The sequence below is a fragment of the Rhipicephalus sanguineus genome, chromosome 7 (genome assembly GCF_013339695.2).
Source record: "Rhipicephalus sanguineus isolate Rsan-2018 chromosome 7, BIME_Rsan_1.4, whole genome shotgun sequence".
Taxonomy (NCBI): Eukaryota; Metazoa; Arthropoda; class Arachnida; order Ixodida; family Ixodidae; genus Rhipicephalus; species Rhipicephalus sanguineus.
In genome coordinates, this window is record NC_051182.1 from 125911163 (window position 1) to 125931422 (window position 20260).

Genomic DNA, 20260 nt, shown 5'->3' on the forward strand with positions numbered 1-20260 from the left:
AAAAGTGCGTGTCGTGCCACTGCGCGCGATACGCGCCTTTGGTTTTCGTGTAAACAACCAACGGGCACCTGCGTCACGAGTTTGTGTTGGCTGCCAATGTCTTCGCGAGTGCTCTCTCCTAGCAGACCTTTTCAACGGAAAGAGGGGGCACACTTGCACGGGAGTGCAAAGGCTGATGTGCTTGTGCCGGCAGCGCATTTCTGTGGAGTCAGGCATATTTACAGCGACTCATAGGGGATTATAGCAGCACCCAGGAAGCTTTCGTTGAAAAGAGTTGTCAATGCGAACTTATGTGCACGCGGTTTTGTGTGCTCACGTAGCCAGCTATGTTTACATGAAAACCGCTCTGGGTGCCGCCTCACTCGGTTCTCCTTGAAACCGAAACTGCGACTTGGCGCTATAAAACCGCCTCCAAATAATTAACCATCGCGCGCTCAAGCAAACCAGCTTTCCAGCCGTCATAAGTGGGTCGTTAGCTACTTATTGCAACAGAAAAAACAAGATGGAAAGCTTTTGTGTCAGTGCTCCTTTGAAACAGTGGGCTTCTCCGTCATAAGAGGTGGGAAAGGTAGTGCACGTTTTACAGGGGACAACTGCGAAAATTCTCACCCTAAAAGACAGGACGTGCAGACACGGACACAAGAATGAAGTCAAGACACCAGGTAATAGGTGAACCTATGAATTTATATCTAAATTCTCGCCGCTATTTAATTCAATAATAATAATAATAATAATAATAATAATAATAATAATAATAATAATAATAATAATAATAATAATAATAATAATAATAATAATAATAATAGGGCCAAATTACAGATCACAGCAAGGATATCGGGACAGGTTGCTCACTTTCAACATCCGCCCTGCGTTTGCACGCATCCTTTCTGTGGTCGCGGTTCACGGTTCACAATTTTTCATTATTACATACATCTCATAATTCAAGTTATGCACAAACTCTACGGTCCCATAGCCGCTGGCTAGATCGGGGCCCTGCCCCGCCACGGTGGTCTAGTGGTTATGGCGCTCGACTGCTGACCCGAAGGTCGCGGGATCGAATCCCGGCCGCGGCGGCTGCATTTTCGATGGAGGCGAAAATGTCTGAGGCCCGTGTACTTTGATTTAGGTGCACGTTTAAGAACCCCAGGTGGTCAAAATTTCCGGTGCTCTCCACTACGGCGTCTCTCATAATTATATGGTGGTTTTGGGACGTTAAACCCCAGATATTATTATTATTATTAGATCGGGGCCCGTTTAGCACATTACATATCAGAAAGTGTTACACAAAAATGCAAGCAAATCTTGACAGGAGGGGGAAATAAGATGCTAATGTCTTGAAAAAAAACGAAAAGAAACACACAATTGGTTATTTGGGTGAGTCTATTCGCTTGAGCCAAAGGAAAAACAACTAAAAATAAAATAAATCTCTTCATAGTAAACAGGAATGGCTATGAGCGACTTTAGTCAAGGATTAGCAATGATTTGGGTGCTGTCTGCTACGTATATTATCGCGAAACGTGCACCAGCTAGTCCAGTAGCAAGTATCCATAATTTAATATTCTCTTAACGGAGCCACAGAACCATTACATTCGTTTTTCCGCGTTTGACGGGAAGCGACTGAAAAAAAAGGGGGGGGAAATAAGGCGATTCGGTAGGGAGAACGGGAATGTCTGGGTGGGGAAGAAGACTTCCGTAAACGTCAATGGCGGAACGGGATCCAAATGAGAAAAAAATAAATATAACGCGGCCGGTTGAGCGATACACCGAGCTCGTGTATGGTTGTTACGTGCGTCGTTGCAAGCGGCAAACATACACACCGGCGCTGCGGCGAAGATAAGGGGATATTGAGGGATAAGGAAAAAAAAACTGGGGAGTCTGGAGGGCGGTCATTAGAACACAGACGTTCGCGGAAGGAGATAAACCGTCGCAGGTGTGGTGTTGGGAGATAAAAAAAAGGCGAAGGAAAGAAGGTGCTATACCCGTTGTACTCAAGGCAGGGGAGATTGGTAAATTGAACACGAAAACGACAAAGAAGGAAGTAAAACGGGAAAAGCAAGGCGATAAAAGGGATAGAGGGAAAAGCATACGTCGGCGGAACGTCGATGGATTAACGATGATCGATCTGTGCTGGTCCTTGGGCCGGTGATACGGCCAGTTTTGCGCCGTTCCCTCCTCTCCCCAATCCTCTGCCCAACAACCGGTACATTCTCGCGTCCTGTAGTACCCAGGACAAGGGGAACAGCTTTTTCTTATGTGCGCCCACTTTCCCCAAACGACTTCCCTCGGTTGTACCAAACTGCCGCTTCTAGAACTGTTCCGTTTTTTTTTTTTTTACCGTTCGCGATCACCCTTCATTCGTGGATGAGCGTAGTAAAGTTGCAGCAGCTGCATCTGTCTCGCTACGCTGCTTTCGTACGTTGTCTGACGCTAGTTTGTTGTGTACCGGTAGCGAAAACGTTACGTACGTTGTTGGTCTGTAGACAGGTGTGTACAGTCGTTCAATCTTCTTCAGGCATCGCACGCTCGTACATGTACGTGTTATTTATGTCGCTTTCGCAACAATACAGCCTGATGTTGTTCCACCTGGGGTTGTGCTGTAAACGGAAGCATGCCTTCTGGTATGTCCCATTTAGCTAGACAAAATTGCGTACACTTACAACCGGCATAAATAGGAAGTGGTAGTATACACACCTGAATCTTATACCTTAAAATTTGATGCGGGATTCTTTCGGAACAAATCCAGTGTATTCACAGTTCCTGTAATTGAAATGCAGAGCTATGTTCGCAGTTAATTACCTATTTGTGAGTGCTACAGTTTCCCACAGGTGTGCGTCTATGATCTGCAACATCGTTTTACACATTTCTTCAAAAAAATTAGGGATTTCGAAGATTATCTTTGGTATCCAAAATGCCTTGATGGCATTTTGGATACCTTGGAAATGCGTGACATTGTGCCTTGATGGCACAGTGTCACGCATTTATCGATATCTATGATTAAAATTGTAATTAGAGAAATAACTATTTTCAAACGTCGTTTCATAAGTTCTGTGATCTTATGTGCAATGCTATTGCACTTAAGGTGCCGCTATAGGAGCGAGCACTTTTGAAATACTTCAAACTGACCTAAATGAAACCTATGTCCGACCAAGGAGATGGATAATATGTGAAAAACAATATCTCACACCCAGGCAAGCGTACGCGCGACGAAAGTGCGCCGCGGTACACATCACTCATATTGTCGTTACGGGTGGGTGCTACGCAATTTTTATGTGAACGTGTTTGTAAGAACGACTGACGTATATTGCAAGAAAGAAAGGAGAATGGATTTAGGGGCTCATTTCGTACTAGACGAAGCGGCATCAAATCAACACATAATGAAGCCAAGGCAATTAACAGGGGGCGTTTTTCGTAGTTTAAAATGCATATGATGCTAGAAAAACTCATAGGGTCTCCTATGCACTCACGTAAAATGACTCGAAGGCGAGAGCCATCTTCGTTCTCTTCTGAGTCGACGTTTTGATCCTGCCCCGCCACCCTCCGTAAGCTTTGTGCACCTAGCGTTGTTTCGCACTGCCTCCAAAATCGGAAGCACCTCGCATGGTTTCGCACTGCCTCCGTCATCGTACCACTTTTAACCAAGCAACGATGTCATGTGACAACACAGTGACGTCAAATTAGGGCCATATGTGACGTCATCATTGCGTCATATGATGACACCATCACGTGATGTTGATTTTTTTTGCATCACTCTTGTTGTTACCGAGCCGCGGGACGCCGACGGTCAATTTTCGCGTTTGATGAGGAATCTTAGGGTTTCGCCTTAAAAATCCGGAAACAAATAAACACGTTGCAACGGGACAGACGCCAGGATATTCACTGAACAAGACCTGTGAAATCATCCATCTCTCACACGCTTTGGATTTTCAAAGTGGATGGTGGTGTCAAGCGGTCAGCCGTCGATAAAAGCAAAAGGCGTTTAGAACGTCGGTGGAGGAAATAAAGGGATGATGAGATCGATAGAACAGGAGGTTGTAACAGCCGTACACAAAGAGTGTATTATACAGAGAGAAGCTTGTTTGAATAAAAAAAAGAGATATATATCCAGTATTATAGACTGTCATAGATGGAGTAATACATGACTGTAAGGAATAGGTTAGGTAACCACTGTTCTGTTCGGTTTTAACTGACTTGATGGGGAGATGTGCTTCATATCTCTTCAGCCACTTCATTTGCATAAGTTCTGGAGCGGATAAAGAATGGTTACCCCGAAAAAAAAATTACGACACCTTCGCACTAGTGGTGTCAAGCCTGAAGGAAGTGCGGACTTGGGCGGCCTTCTTTTTTTCTCTTTATGGTTCTCTTTTATTCCTCCTATATATCTTTCTTTTTCTCCCACATCCCTGCTTTTTTGTGTATTTTTTGTCTCTGTCCATTTTTATTTATTTATTTGTCTCTCTAAGTATTTCTTTCTGTTTCTCAGTCTTTATATTTTTCTCTCTCTTTTATCTCTCTCTCTCTCTCACTCTATCTCTATTTCTCGTTTGCTTGTTCTTTTTATCTCTATCTCGCTTTCTTTCTTTATTTCTCGATATTTCTTCGATTCTATGTCTTTCTTTCTTTATTTCTCGATATTTCTTCGATTCTGCGTCTTTCTCTCTTCTTTCTGTTGCTGTCTTTCTTCCCTTTCTTTCTCTCTATTTCTCTTTTTCTTTTTATGCTACGCTTCTTTCTTTATTTGGTTCTCTCTTTCTTTCTATTTCTCTCTTTTCCTTTCTTTCTATGCTATGCTTTACTAAAAAGTCAAAAAATCAAATCAAATAAATCAAATAACATGACAATGGGTAGTTCGTCTGCTGGAGTTCACTTTGCAACAGAACGTTCACGCGCACACAATTCTGTTCAAGTTCGACTCACAGTAGACGGACTAACGCATCACTGCACCCCGCCGTTTTTTAAAGCAGGTGCTAATAATGATCATCATCCACTGAAGTTTACTAGCTTAGTAATTGTGGCAAACATGAAAATCGATTTAAAGTTTTCCGAAAAGAACTCCTTTGAAAAGCTTATGTGTGAAGAGTCTCGTACCTAGAGGAAGCGAAGCTTTGACAGAAAACAATGAATGACGGGTTTGGGGGGTGCGGGGGTGGGGGGGTGTTTGCTGCAAGTGTACGCGGAACAGATCAACCATGGCGCTCGTGAGTGTGTGTGGCATGGCTGACGACGGCCTTTCAGGACGTATCCCGCTTTTTTTTCCCCGGCTGCGGCAAAAAAAGAAATCGACGCGCCGAGAGTGTGATGGAGTGGTTTCCGGAAGCGGCCCCAATGGCTACACTCGCGCCATCTGGTGCGTAACGATGCAAGAGTACAACGGAGGGATGAACGAGGTAGTTTCCTCGCTAGGTGCATTGTAGCGGCCACGGGGACGTCCGCAGCCGGCTGCTAGATTGTGCCTGCTGTGATAGCGTTGTCAAGTTTGTCGTAATTAAGCCACACACTACACCGTTTGAGATAAGGTGGTGTGAAGCGTATAGTAAGTTTATTATTAGGGATAAAGCTAAAGAGAGGAAAGAAATAAAAGAAAAGATAAATGCGTTGACCAGACCATATATCCGGTTTGCCACCCTACACTGGACTACACTGGAGGAGGAGGAGACTAGAAATATAAGAAAGAGAGTGACAGAGAAAAAGACAGAGGAGATGCACGCAATCACCGCAGTGCACAGGGCAACACTAGTTGTCCATGCAGATATGCTGTGCGTAAGAGCTGCCACAATGAATTCGCGTTCCCCTGTGCCCAGCACAGGATGGCACTTGTCGGTACTTCGCCAGGGGAATGGAACGAGACGCTAGTTTCCTTTTAGACACGAACTCAAGAAGCCAAGAAAAGCGCAGGGGGCACTGTTTGTAGTTTATAATTCAAATGTATTTGTTATGACGCAAAGGGAAAATGGCTTCATGTGGACCAAAATAACAAGTTGCCGCAGGTGGAGACTGAATCCACAACTTTCGTGCAGTAGTACCGTAAAATGCCGAGCAAGCACCCTCACCCGAGCAAGCAACCCCCTCCCTTTTTTTTTCAGGAGATCTGAAATAAGCGCCAGTGACTGAGCAAGCGCCCCCCCCCCCCTCCCCCTCCTCCCCTGCGGCCACTTTTTTTCCAAGACGAGCATCGCTTGTGTAAAAAGAATCACGAAAATGAGTACACTGAATGCGTATCTAATGTTGTTTATGAAAATCCGTTGTCATGTGGCCGGTCGTATATTGGTCAAATTGGTCGCTGCTGCTTGAATGGTTTGAGAGTGACGAGGGGGAACAAAAACAGTAAATGAATAAAGCATTTCACTAGAAACATGGGTGGGCATTTTTTTTTATTTTTAGCAGCTCTGCCGCCGCCATCTTGAATTTCGGTCCGGGCCGAGCAAGCACCCCCCCCTCCTTATATCTGGTCGGATTATTCTTCACCGTAGGAGGGGGGGGTGCTTGCTCGGCATTTTACGGTAGTAGTAGTAGTAGCAGTAGTAGTAGTAGTAGTAGTAGTAGTAGTAGTAGTAGTAGTAGTAGTAGTAGTAGTAGTACAGAGGCTCAGCCAGAATATTTTTGTAAGTCCTTTATTTATGTTCGTGCGTGTGTTTGTACGCGCTCGTGTATTTATGCATGCGAAATTGAAAATAGTTGTTGTTGTTGTTGTGGTGATTAATTCTAAATATGGCTAAGCGCAACAGAAGTCGTAGCAGTGACAGTTAAAATAGCACTGTCTGTTAAAGTCACAGTGACAGTAGCAACAGTCACAGTATTAGTCATAGTTTCCCGGGCACAGCGGTTGTATATTGGTGTAGGCGAAATGCTAGGGGCCCGTGTGCTGTGCGATCTCAGTGCAAGTTAGAGAATCCCAGGTGACCGAAATCATCCGGAGCACCCGGCTACGACGTTTCTCGTAGTCTAAATTGCTCTGCGCCTTTAAACACCTTTGACCGGGAAGCCAGTATTAATCATAGTAATAACTGTAACACTAGAATGGTAGTAAACGCGCGAACGCCGTGAAATGTTTGCTGAAAAAGATTCACAGTTTAGGAAAACAAAAAACTCACAGGTTTAAATTGATTCGCCTAGGATGACTCGAAGGCGAAAGCCATCTTCTTTTCTTCTGAGTCGATGTATTGATCTTCTCCCGCCCACGTCCGAAAGCTTTCTCCACCTAACGTGATTTCGCACCACCTCCAGGATCAAAGGCATTGCAAGATTTTTGCACCTCACCTGGTTTCGCAATGCGTCCATGATCGACTCACGTTTGGCCAAGCGATGGTGCCAAGTGGTAACGTCATCATGTGACGTCATAGAGACGCCATGATGACGTCATATAGTGACGACCTGGTTCTGCACTGTCTCCGTAATCGGCCCACCTTTGGTTAAGCGACAATGTCATCTGATAACTACATCATGGGACGTCATTTGGTGACCATTATCACCTGATGATGCTTTTTTTGGCGTCACTCGTGTTGACGTCGATGGCGCCGACGATCAGTTTTCGAGTTTGATCAGGCATCTAAAGCTTTCGCCTTAAAAGGAAACCTAAATAATCTAGGTCACACGTTGCGTTCTCTTTCATCACTCACCTAGTAATTGTGGAAGAAACACCGGCGGAACCAGTGTCAAGGCTGTTTCCGACTGTACGCCGTCATCATCTATTTGATTGTATATACTAGCGGTGACCCCTACCAGCCCGACAGCGAAAAAGAAGCAATAATCGAAGAAACCTGAACGACGTCGAGCGATGAGCGTACGTACCAACTGTGGGTCAGTATATCGTTTAATATGAAAAGCTCGCCAGCCTGATTCCGTGACCGTGACGCTGACCAGGAGTCAGCGAGGCTTCCGACAACAGGCGTCACGCCCCGGAGAGCAAGGCCTTGGCTCCTGAATAGGGGTTAATTCGTGCTGGTGGCTTCTAGCACGTCCGGGAAGCCATTATTTAAGGGAGGCCCAGTAGTTAACAATTCAAACCAATGCGTGTTCGACATTGAGGTTATACTTTGTCGGTGATTAATAGTCGGCAGCGTCCGTTATGTCCGAGTGAAGAGAGCGGTCCTTAAAAAAGTTGAGGAGAGCGTAGAGAGAAATGCAAAGAAAAAAAAAAACGCCAGGCCTGTGCGGAACTCGCAGCATAGTCACTGGGAAAGACGGAGGAAAGGCATTTCTAGAGCCCGTTGTATACTCTCTTGGGACGACTACTGCAACTACGTTTGCAAGATGCCCATTGGGCCGTAAATCATCATAATATTGGGAAGTAGTGAAGTCACCACATGCCATTATTCATCATTCTAGGAGATGTGAGGTATCCGCTACACATCTGTAAAGCATTATGTGCACTTTGTTAATTCTGTGGTTGAAGATGCTGAAGAATTACGCCTGAGCCATTTGTAATGGGTTGATAGCTTTAAACCACCAACTCGTTACGCGATTCGCTTTGTGTGACGGCTGGTTGTTATTTGAGTCTTACTCCACGCTATTTTCCACCTATTCACGTGATTGCTTGCCCGACATGACGTCTTTATAGGGTCTTTGTGAAAAGGAGTTTCAAGCACCGGCGTGACTCTGTGATAGAATACTCAACTACCACGCAGAGGGTCTGGCTTCGAATCCCGCTCTATCCTGGATATCTTTTTTGTTACTGTGCTCGATAGCGTTATCGACACCGACGGCGGCGGCGGGCAACTACGCCACCAAAATCGGCTGTTCTTGTGACCTGATAACAGCTTCCTCTGTAAAGCGTTTCTTGATATATGTGATGGTTAGTAGATAGATGTTCACATCGCGCCTGTTGTTCTTTAAAGTGAAACTTTAAAAGAATAACCGGCGCCATATGAATATTTATATTAAAAATCATCATCTAACAGCTTAAAAACCGCGTAGAACAACAATTTTCGGCTAACCAATTAGCTCGACTGAACCCGCGTTTTAGCGTCGAAGATGACTGTAATGACGTTGGTCGAAGTTTACCGGAGCCCTCTACTGCGATGTCTCTCACAGCCCGAGTATCTATGACAACAATCTCGTATAATAGTGGACATGTGTGCAACATATATCACACTACGTTGATTTTTGTTCCTTTTAGTTTCCTAGGTGTCGTATGTGCAGAATTTCACGTGTGCATTGTCCATTTTACCTCCCCAGCACTTAGACTTTTGGGAGACTGTTTCTGTTGTATGTCTATTGTAATTCATCCTGTAGTATTGTTCACTGGTTAAAAACGTGTGGATTGAATCATGGTTCACTGTAGTCGGTTTTTTTGCGTTTTCTTTCTTTTTTTCTATGTAAGACTCAAGCTGTGTGCTAATGAACGTAATTTTTTCCGATTTTCTGAAGCTTCTGATACGATGTCCGGTGCTCACGGATTCAAACGCGACATCATATTTTTTAGTATAGCGACTGGTGTGCGCAATTTCCCGAGATAACCACGTCATGTCGCGACGCCCCTGGTCTCTGAAGATAGTGTTGGCTCTGATCTGCGCGTTCGAGTCGAAACTACGCCATTATGACTCCAACTGGAGATGGTGTAAACGAAAGTATGGGCGTTACTTAGCCCTAAATTGTCCTGTTTCAATCCGTGAGTACTGTGCAAAGGCTAAACAGCTGCACTCTGCGAATTTCCGCGCCAAGGAAAAAGGGGTAGGATCCTCGTCAAGCTTCTGACCAAGCAGCTTTTTTGCTCTTATCCTTGCAACTTTTTTCCGTAATTTTCGTAAAAGAAAAGCTGGATAAAACGAGTTTCAATTGTGAATAGCCAGACACTATCAGCTTGGGCGCAGGATATTCCCGCTTCCGCACCCAAAGCTTAGTAGACCTCAGTCTTCCACACTGAGAGGGTTACATACAGGATTTTTCCCGTCGAGAGGACGATATAGCCGCTTTGTTCTGGACATCGACCCACACTGCCTGAGTACAATAGACACTGCTCGTTAGCGCACGTGCTCTGGAAATGTACTGCGTTACGAGACGCCTCTTTTAATAAACAAGAGGACTGGGAGGGAGCCTTGAAAAGCGGCGATCCCCAGGTCCCGCTAAGGGCTGTCCAAAGGGCCCGCGAACGGGCGCGGAACCACGGTCTTCTGGCCCCAACGTGGACGCGGCCCGCAACTACGACTTAGTAGTTCCTCAGGACCTCAATAAAGTTTGTTAAACCTTATAAGCCAGGCATCCAGGGCACCAACAAATTTCGTTCGTTCTTGACTTGTCCATGTGTTTCTTCGCAGGACATTCCATCATCTGGACTGGACCAGTGGTTTCCCCTGCAGGGCCGTTCACAGCGGTCCACCATCCAGGGCCAGATACGGCTCAAGCTGAGCCTGGGCACGAGGGAGGACCGGGGCATGGCCGCCTCCATCGACGACAACTGGAAGGAAGTGGTCGAGCACCAGGAACTGCTCTGGATATTCATCGAGCACGAACTCAGGCAGCTAGAGGTACACAAGCACACGCAGCCAGTGGCGTGAAACAATACCTAGCAAAACAAACAAAACAAACTAACTTACAGGGTCCCTTATAAATTCGCCTAAGATGTCTTGAAGTTGAAAGCCATCTCCTTTTCCTTCTTAGTTGATTGCAGTGATCTGAGCAATTGAAAGCTTTGTGCGCCTCACATGCTTTTCCAGTGCCTCCTTGATCGGCCTATCTTTGACCAAGGGACTATGTCATGTAATGACATCATTATGCCACGTCATGATGTCATTCACAAGTATTGCTGAAGTGTGATGTCAGGATGACGTCATAGGGTGACGCCAGCACATGATGATAAGCTTTTAGATGCGAAAGCATCTTATACTCGGGGCAGTGTCCCTTCTGCGGCGTCCGCACCCATACTGTGCATGCGCCAACTCTACCCCCTCTCCTCGCGTGAGTGCGAGGAGGTGGGGTGGAGGAGGTGGCGTGAGCGCTACCTCCGCTTCGTTTCTCCACTCCCGTTTCCCTCTCTCCGCCACAGCTGTGCGCTCGTATATAATGCGGCGCGGGCTCGCTCCCGTCGCACTCCCCATCGCAACGGCGCTATGAACGCTCGCGAAGCTGAACGTGAACGGCAACGCCGGCAAGCGAATCTCGAAGCTGCGAGGCTGCGAAAGCGCGCGTTCGCTGTGCTTCAGTCATTCTCTCTGTGTGCAGCGGTGTGCGAAACGCCATGAACAACGTCAACGTCGGCGCTAGTTGCAGCGGCAGCGCCACCGCCGCGGAGCAGAGGAAGACTCGAGAAGCCAAACGTAAACATCACCGTCGGCAAGCGGTAATTCAAACGCCTCGAAAACCACCGTCTCATAAATCGCATAAGAGAAAAAGGAAACTCGATGCGCACCCCTCCGCGATGCTTTCGCATCCCACCATGGTTGCCCGTATCACTCGTGTTGTCACCACCGATACCGACGCCGACGGTCGCTTTTCGCGTTTGATGAGGCATCTAAGGCATCTAAGGGCTTAATAAAACACAACACTATTTAAACAAACTCTTGCAGAGCGCTGGACTGGGCTAGCTGCGACGTCATTGGAAGCGACTGCGAAACGGCACTTCAGACATAACAGAGCTAGAACGACATATGTGGCACTCGCTAACAGCCACTGCTGATTGAAATTCAACTGCAACGCATAGGAGGCAGGAACTGCGCAGACGACCGTCAACAATCCAAACAGTACAACAGCAAGAAAACAACATGAAGAAAATCATTTCAAGCTGCATTCAGGCAGGCTGTCGCAGATTCGGTTGAGGCTTATTTCGCTGCCGTGTAGAAATTTAAAAAGCAGCATAACACAATAAACCCGGTGCTGTTGTTGATTTCGGCACGAATACGGAACGCAACGCGCCCCACATCGCAACACAAACACGACGAATCTTTACTTTTATTTACGCGTTATGCGCTGCTATCGTTACTCTGTTGCGTGCTTGCATTTCGTTAACGTGACATTTGCTGCGCGCCGCTCGTTCTTAATCCTTACTGTCCAGCCGTTCCTGCGACAGCTGTTAAGGGTCGGAGATTGCGACAGTAAACATAATAATATCAGCGAATGCGCCGTCATTTTAACGGCTGCCACGGCAGCAGTCATGCGGAATGCACATCGGCATTGATTCTACGGTGGCAGAACGCACCCGTGACATAAACACATCGTCTGTGCTGGCTAAGGACGCCACGGTGATAGTACTCTTTTTTTATAGGCATACCTCTGAAAAGTAAGGCAGCGATATATAATGCAGGCCCGTCTTAGAAGCTTGCTCAACTTCCCTGAAACGATACATGCTGTCGCCAAGGCGACTAAACGCTTTCTTACGAAATTGAGTCATTTGTTTTTTTTTTTCTGTTTTTATAGTAATGTTTTTTTTTCTTTTATTACGCCTTATTGCTGTGGCATCGCGAAGACGAGTTTCTTATATTGCGAAACTTCGTCATTGTATTTATTTTGCGCCGTTGCGAGGTTTTAGTGTTCCATCACTGTACAATCGCAGTCATTTTCTTCTTAACTTTTTCGTTAGACTGTATACTTATTTATATGAAAAAAATGTTAACCCACTCTTGGGTGTCATTACAGGGAGGGCCGGCGTCTCGTATTCATAAGGTCGACACGCCTTTGTGCAACATCTTAATAATAATAATAATAATATCTGGGGTTTAACGTCCCAAAACCACGATATGATTATGAGAGACGCCGTAGTGGAGGGCTCCGGAAATTTCGACCACCTGGGGTTCTTTAACGTGCACCTAAATCTAAGTACACGGGCCTCAGACATTTTCGCCTCCATCGAAAATGCAGCCGCCGCGGCCGGGAATCGATCCCGCGACCTTTGTGCAACATCTCACATGCATAGCTTAAGCACACGGTTATACAAATATGTAACTGTATGGGGGTTACAGACATGGTACCTTCAGGTAACATTGGTTATTGGTTATCTGCCAGCTCGCGAAAAGACCGCTCGCTACGGGACGCAAGCTGGTAACAAAGAGTGTTCCACACTCGCCGTCATGGCTACGAGCGGCGTTGGCTACAACTGCCTGGTTTCCACGCTCAGAAATGCCCAGTAAAGTGGACGGGAGAGAGTGTCCATGACCGTAGCTCGATTTGTAGACCATAAGACGCTTTATCGGAATGTCGTAGGTTCGGCCCCTACAGGTGGCGAAGTCGCCTTTTGTCAATTTTAATTCCTTGACATTTACGTCATAATTACTACGCTACAGTTAAGACTTCAAAATTACTAGTTCTTCAAAAAAGAGTTTTGCGAGCATACGAGCAATACCATGGTATTATCAGGGTCTTGAAAAAACTAAACCACTCCTTGAAAAATAAGCAATTCTAATGGTAACAAAACTGTATCACTTCAAACTTCTGCAATGGGTTAAACAAAACAAGCCACAGTGTCTTCGGAAACCGCCTGACAATACTCATTATACCATGAGTCAGCAACGCCGGAAGATCCCAGCATTAAGGACACATTATGGCAAGCGACACGTTCAGTATCAAATACCTACAATGTTAAATCGTTTACATGGTGTCACAGATTTCAGTTCCATACCTTCGAACACCATTATCAAGTCCATCCTAATGCACCATGATATTGAGTATGCTTATTAAAGTTACTGTGCTTGATTTGTTACATCCTATTTATCAATTTGAGTTATGCGTTGTAGTATCTTTTCTTATGTTTTATTTCGACTCTGTATTTATGAAGTTTCTTTTGAGGTGAAGCTTTTGTGATGAAGTTCTTCTCTTATGTTTTCTCTGAAATTGTGTAACAAGGCCATGGTAATTTTTGTTGTGTTATTGTTTCATTTCTGAAAACAACTGCGTCAGATTTAGATGCTCAGCGGCCTGCGTGCCAAGCTGTATTTAGGAGAAGAGGCCCCATGACAGGCACACCTTCAGCCTTTAGCCTCTGCTCCCGATCCCGTAAGAATTCAAGACAAATAAACTTCAATTCAATTCGAATAATGCCCCTATAGTTTCCTTCGCCTTATTTTCCGTGACTTTGATCAGGTTGAGCAAACCGATAACATATTCGAATCACAATAACAATAAGTAAAGGTGGAATTCGTCCCTACAATAACTTACGTGAATATGCTGCGTCAAGTCAATGCTTAAAGTTATTGACATTACTGACGTTTAATACGTCATTCGGAAGCCTATCGCATGCCTCAGTTACGCTAGGGAAATAAGAATATGCCGATTCATATTCATTCGAGCGTAGTCCGACTGGGGCACTTGGTTAAGATTTCCTATCTCTCGTTGTTTCCCAGGTTTTTGTAAATCGTTGTTCTTTGGTTAATATTAGAATCGCCTTCCATCAATAGAAAATAAAAACAAGCCTTAATCCGCTTTTTAAGTCGGCGTTTGTGCATTTTGTGCTACACCAGAAAACAGCCAGTCGTAAAACTTGACCGTAGCGGTCAAGGTTTACTTGACCGTTACTGTCAAGTAACGCGCTTCTTGACCGTAGTTACTTGACCGTAGTTACCGATTCTTGACCGTAGTTACCGGTCAAGTAACTTGACCGTAGTTAACAAAACTTTACCGTAACGTTGAAACAGGCATGTCTTTGTTTTTAATGCGACCTATATTGCGTGCGAAAAAAAATTTTTACATCTTCAAATATAGCACATATTTTTTCTAATGTTCAAAGGACAATTAACAAGTAATTAACAACTGGTTTGTTGAACGGCTTACCATCAATGTATACACTCCAATAGGTATACAAATAAAAACAAGAAAAAAACACACAGAACGAAACAGCTAGCTCTTTGCTAAACTTCTCGCTCTTAAATCAGCACATCGTCGCAAGGAACCAAGCGTAGCATCAAAGAGAAATCAGACATCGGAAGGTTAAAAAGGTGTCGCATCTGCATATTCACGTTTTTGTTTTACCACAGTAAAAAGAATGCAATCTGTGTCGATATCCACAGTGCCCCAGCTACGAGTGGGCTGGAGACCTGCCGGCGCCGGCGCTGACCATTCTCCAGCAGCATGCCATACAGGGAGACTTGACGGAGTTGCAGCAGGCCATTTGGTGAGTGGAGACGGGCCACTTGGTACAAAAAGGACAACCCCATGAAATGATGTGTTATCTCGTGTACTCTGGGCGCAACTTGAACAGAAATGTGCGCTTGGGAGCATTCCGCTGCAAAGGAAACTCTTGCCAGTGAACTGTACACTGCCGCGTTGTCGCCTTTACAGCCTTGCAGCGAAAGCTGTTATCGGATCGTGACGGCACTGGGGTGGTTTTCCACCGCCGCCGGTGTCCGTAACCACTATCGTGCGAAATAAGAAAAAAATTAAATTAGAAAAAAATGTCCGAGATCGCATGGGATTTGAACCCGGGCCCTCTGCTTGACAGTCGATCATTCTACCACGGAGCCACGCTGGCGCTTGAAATTCCTTTGCAAAGAGACCCTCTACAGGCGTCATGTCGGGGAAGAAATCGCGTTAACATGCGTAATAACGCGTGGCAGAATAGTAAAATAACAACCATGCGTCACACAATGCTAATCGCGCAACGAGTGTGTATTAAAGCTTCCCACCCATTACAAATGGCTCAGCCATAGTTATTCAGATTCTTGAACTGCAGCCTCAGCAAAGTGCACATATTGTCTCACAGATGTGTAGCAGGCATCTCGCTTATCCGCAGACAGACGAATAGTGTCAGAGCGGCATAGTGGGTACTTCGCTACTTCACAAAGAAGTCACAGTTTCGCCGCAACGGCGAAGCAATGAATGCGACAGCAACAAATTGGATTGTAACGCGAAGAGCGGAAAGCAGCTCGAAATTTCCAGCGCGTCGCTCTAGCCCAAAAGACGCTCGAAGAGAACGCACACAGGACGAGCGGTAACTATCATGCGTCACAGCTCGATACTTGAAGCGCACTGCTGAAACATAAAGCAGGACGCACGAAAGGAACGAACAAGTACACACAGGACGAGCGCGAATTAAATGTCGCAGTTGTTACTTATTTCTGTTTGAACAGCGCGCTCCTTTCGCAAACGCGGCCGCTGCAGCGAGCGAAGTGACCGTCGTTGCGCTCCTCGCGCCATCACGCTGGCAATGAAGAAACGCTTATAAGCGCCTGTCGTCTCTGAGTCCGGCCAGCGGTAAAGGTTGTGTATATAACGCTCGCCGCTAGCGTCCTAGAGGATCGGCGTGTGGTGGCGTAGTGGCTAGCGCCACGGGCTGCCGAGCGAGATGTCCCTGGTTCGATTCCGCGTCTCGGAAGCATTTTTCTGAATTATATTTCTTTGGGACTTATATATACATACATATACGGTGAATGACGGCGACGGGGAGGGACAAAAACCAGCCGAGACTGTCCATATAATTGCTATCGCAATAAAATTATGATTTGTCGCGTAATGGATACTTTGCGTGTGTACTTGTATTAGTTTCCCGAAGTGGGTTTTGAACGAGCTGTAGAAAGGCCGCTCTGCCCGCTTTCGCTGTGACTGTGCTGCGCACTCTGCGCAGGCCTGGCATGTTCTTTAAATATGACATTTCTTTGTCTGCACTTGCTCATTTTCATTTCAGGGTAACTATTCCTTTCTTTTGGCCTACAAAAGTTAAAGATATAGAGCAGCCGAGGTGATATCAATCAGAACCTCTCCACAATAAGCCTGTTAAGACAGAACAGAAGGGACATTCGTTTCTTTCAAACTTACTGGCGGCTTTGTTTTAAACTTTCCGACAAATTCAAACGTGTGTGCATCTCGGGCACTTCTGCTCGATGCGTCATGAAGTTTTTTTTGCTGTCTATATTTTTCTGTTGACATCGTTTTTTGTTCGCGCAATGTGCACTTATATTGAACTGAAAACTGCATGCTGAAATTCATTATCTTTGTATTGAGGTAGCCGTCTGTTATATAGCCAGCCTTCCCTATGGTTAACTATTAATATTAACTATTAAACAACAACAAGAATAGTAATAATGCAAAAAAGTGTAACACGGACCTGTGGGTGCAGGAGAGCCATATGTTAACACCAATGTAAAACTCCATCTAGCGGTGTACATTATTCTACGTGCATATTCAAAACACACATCATTTCTCCGAAACATAAATCTTCCAGAGCTACCTGGCCAACGTCAACCATTTCTCGCAAAGCCATTAGGACTATCCTGCAAGCCCGCTGTGATTCCAGTAACAGGCTTAAGGTTAAAGACATCATGGCAAGACGACTTCGAAACGCCTTCTTTCAGGGTATTATGCGCGCAGAAGCTGTGATCTGCACTTGGCTGCCCGGGCAAAGCCCCCTCCGCAGCGTCGGAAAGCATCGGCTTGTTGCTAGGCAACGAGGATCGTTTTTCTTTTCGCTTTATCTCGCTTTGGGAGGAAGCGGACGAAGAAAAGAGGGGGTCTGAGTTGGCTTCTCGAGGGCTTTGACACCGCGGAGTGGATTTGTCGTATAGACTTGCTCAAGAGGCGGCCACGTGAGTAGACAAGCCTAACGAAAGAGACAGGGAGAGAAAGAGAGAGAGAAACATTGGCTCGGATAAGTGAGCTGTCAGCGTGCCTATAGTTGGTGCGTTACGTCTCGGCTCTTCGGTTGACTGAAGCCTAGAGTGACTGCATATGTTATACGTTATTAATGTTTATATATATATATATATATATATATATATATATATATATATATATATATATATATATATATATATATATAAGCCGATAGCGCCGTGGCCCCTAGAGACAGACGTGGAGTTTCCGATGTGACTCGGACGTTACTGAGAAATCTCGCCCTCAGGTGGTTGGTGTGAAAAGTATCTGTGATGAATAGAGCTCCGGCGCCTTGTTCTTTTTTTTTTGTGATTTGAGGAGAAGAACGAAAATAGCGTAGAACACTGATAGCTGCGACACTCTAGGCATTTTGTGTCCGCGGCCTCGTTAGTAAACTAGGTTGACGTTCATGCGCCATGGTAGATCAGACGGTAAGGTGTCGCGCTGCTAAGCTCGAGGTACCGTCTTTCGTCGAGGTACCATCGAAGTACCGTTTCAAGGTACTTTGCTTTAGGTAGCGTGAAAATTATTCCGGAGTCCCCCACACCTCATAATCATATGGCGTTTTGGGCACGTAAGAAACCGTATAAGTGAGTCCAGTCAAGCCCGCATCCATGGCACTCGCAGAAAAAGGCGAGCATCAGTTCGATATATCGAATAATTCGATATAAAGCTTCAAAGAATTTGCGGTACTTGCGTTGCGAATGTCAGAGCGCAAGCTGGCTTGGCGGTGGCTTCATGACAACACGCAGTCATCTTTTTTTTTTTAATTTTTATTCTGGCGGGGTTATTAGTTGGTGGTGCGGGTAATATGGAAGGGCGTGTTATATGCGAGGAAATGCGGTATTGATATAAACAGCGCTTCTCCTAGAAGGCTGTTCTTTACTTTATAGATGCACCGCGGGCGTTAACTTATGAGGGAGAGCCAACTTCTTGGGTCGTCTCGCGCAGCCCGACGTTCGGTGTATAATGTGTGTCGGCAAGTTTCTTTTTTTTTTTTTTTGATGTAGCCGTAGATTTTCGTATGCACTGACGTGAAAGCATCGTCGTGTCTGAAAAAAAGTTCCATATTAACGATAATTCAATTTGTCCGCGTTGTATACGGTCTGGTTTGGTTGTATTACTAGGTTAACGCTCAAGGCAGCCAAACAACACCGATAATCTATTACTTTTTTTTTTCTTAACAGACTCGAGATCTCGAAAGTTCTGCACGTTGGTGGAAAAACTGAAGGCTTATAGGGCTCGTATTAGTTAGGATGGCCGTAACTTTTATTATGGCACAAATTTTTACTTTTCAAGAAGCACCAATGAGGGTGCAATTTTCTTTGCAGAAGTAAGCTGTTGTTTCCTGCGGCTCCAGGAGTGCCAGCGAGTACTATAACATCGCCGCCATCTTGCTTACGTCATCATTTCATCGTATCGTCGGCGCTATCATTCCTCTTGTAGCGGCGGTGCCCAATCCGTCGGTGTCGTCGCGGAGCCGCTGCTTTGCACAAAGCTCATTTGTTTCTTTCCTTCTTTCTTTCTTTCTTTTCCAAGTGAAGCTTGTAATGGGTTTTACACTCCGGTGGCGGCAGTAGCATAAAAACGCCAGGCCTGCGCTGAAACCGCAGCACAGTCACAGCGAAAGCTGGAAGAGCGGCGTTTCTAGAGCCCGTTTTAAGCTCTCTTGGGGCGACAATACAAGTACACAAGAAAGGTACCCACTACGCCATACATCGCAATTTTTCTGAAGTTGGGAAGCACCTACTAATCCATTATTCGTCATTCTGCGGAGAAGCGAGGCACCAGCTACACGTCTGTAAGACATTATGTGCACTTTGTTGACGCGACTATTGATGACGATGAAGAATTATGGCTCAGCCCTTTGTAATGGGTTGGAATCTTTAAACGGCCCACCAGTTATGTAATTTGCATTGGGTGACGCCCGGTCGCTATTTCCTTCTCCCGTCATGCTGTATAACATATGTTGACGTGGGAGAGAGACGGGGGGGGGGGGGGGGAAGAACTTCACTGAGACCCCGAGGAAATGGATCATGCGCTTATGGGCTTCCTTGGCAACCAATACAAGTTCACTTGCGAGGAACCCACTATGCCATAAATCATTGTAATTTTACTGAAACCCCGAGGAAGTGGATCATGCGCTTATGGGCTTCCTTGGCAACCAATACAAGTGCACTTGCGAGGAACCCACTACGCTATAAATCATTGTAATTTTTGAGAAGTAGGGCAGCAGGCACTGTGCCATTTTTCGTCATTCTACGGAGAGCATTGGTACCTGCTAAACGCATGTAAGGCATTATGCGCACTTTGTTGATGCTGTGCCTGATGACGATCAAGAATTATGGCAGAGCCCTGTAATGGGTTGGAAGCAAGGAGGTTTAAACCTCCTTGGTTGGAAGCATTCAACAACCTACTCGTTGCGCAATTCGCATTGTGTGACGCCTGGTTACAGAATTCGCGTTGTGCGACGCTTGGTGCTTATTTTACTATCCAACCACGCTATGTTGCATATGCTAGTGTGGTTCCCTCCCGACATGAAGCCTGCATAGGACCTTTTTGCAAAGCAGTTTCAAGCACCGGCATGGCTCAGAGGTTGAATACTGGGCTCCCACGCAGAGGGTCCAGGTTCGAACCTCGTTCCATCCTGGAATTTTTTTTCTTTTTTTTTCTTATTTCGAGCGATACTGGTTACGGACACCGGCGGCGGCGGCGGCGGCGGCGGACAACTACGGCGCCAAAAACGGCCGGTGAA

At 45.7% G+C, this 20260-nt stretch overlaps 1 protein-coding gene across 4 annotated transcripts in view; it reads left to right on the forward strand.

The window, feature by feature from the left end:
• LOC119399838 (BAI1-associated protein 3) overlaps positions 1 to 20260 on the forward strand; it is a 501956-nt gene that overhangs the window by 422664 nt on the left and 59032 nt on the right. For all 4 annotated transcript variants that reach the window (XM_049417861.1, XM_049417862.1, XM_049417863.1 and 1 more), the window contains exons 9-10: positions 10251 to 10460; positions 14928 to 15031. In XM_049417861.1, coding sequence (XP_049273818.1) covers positions 10251 to 10460; positions 14928 to 15031 — 314 coding nt within the window. The remainder of the gene's footprint in view (positions 1 to 10250; positions 10461 to 14927; positions 15032 to 20260) is intronic.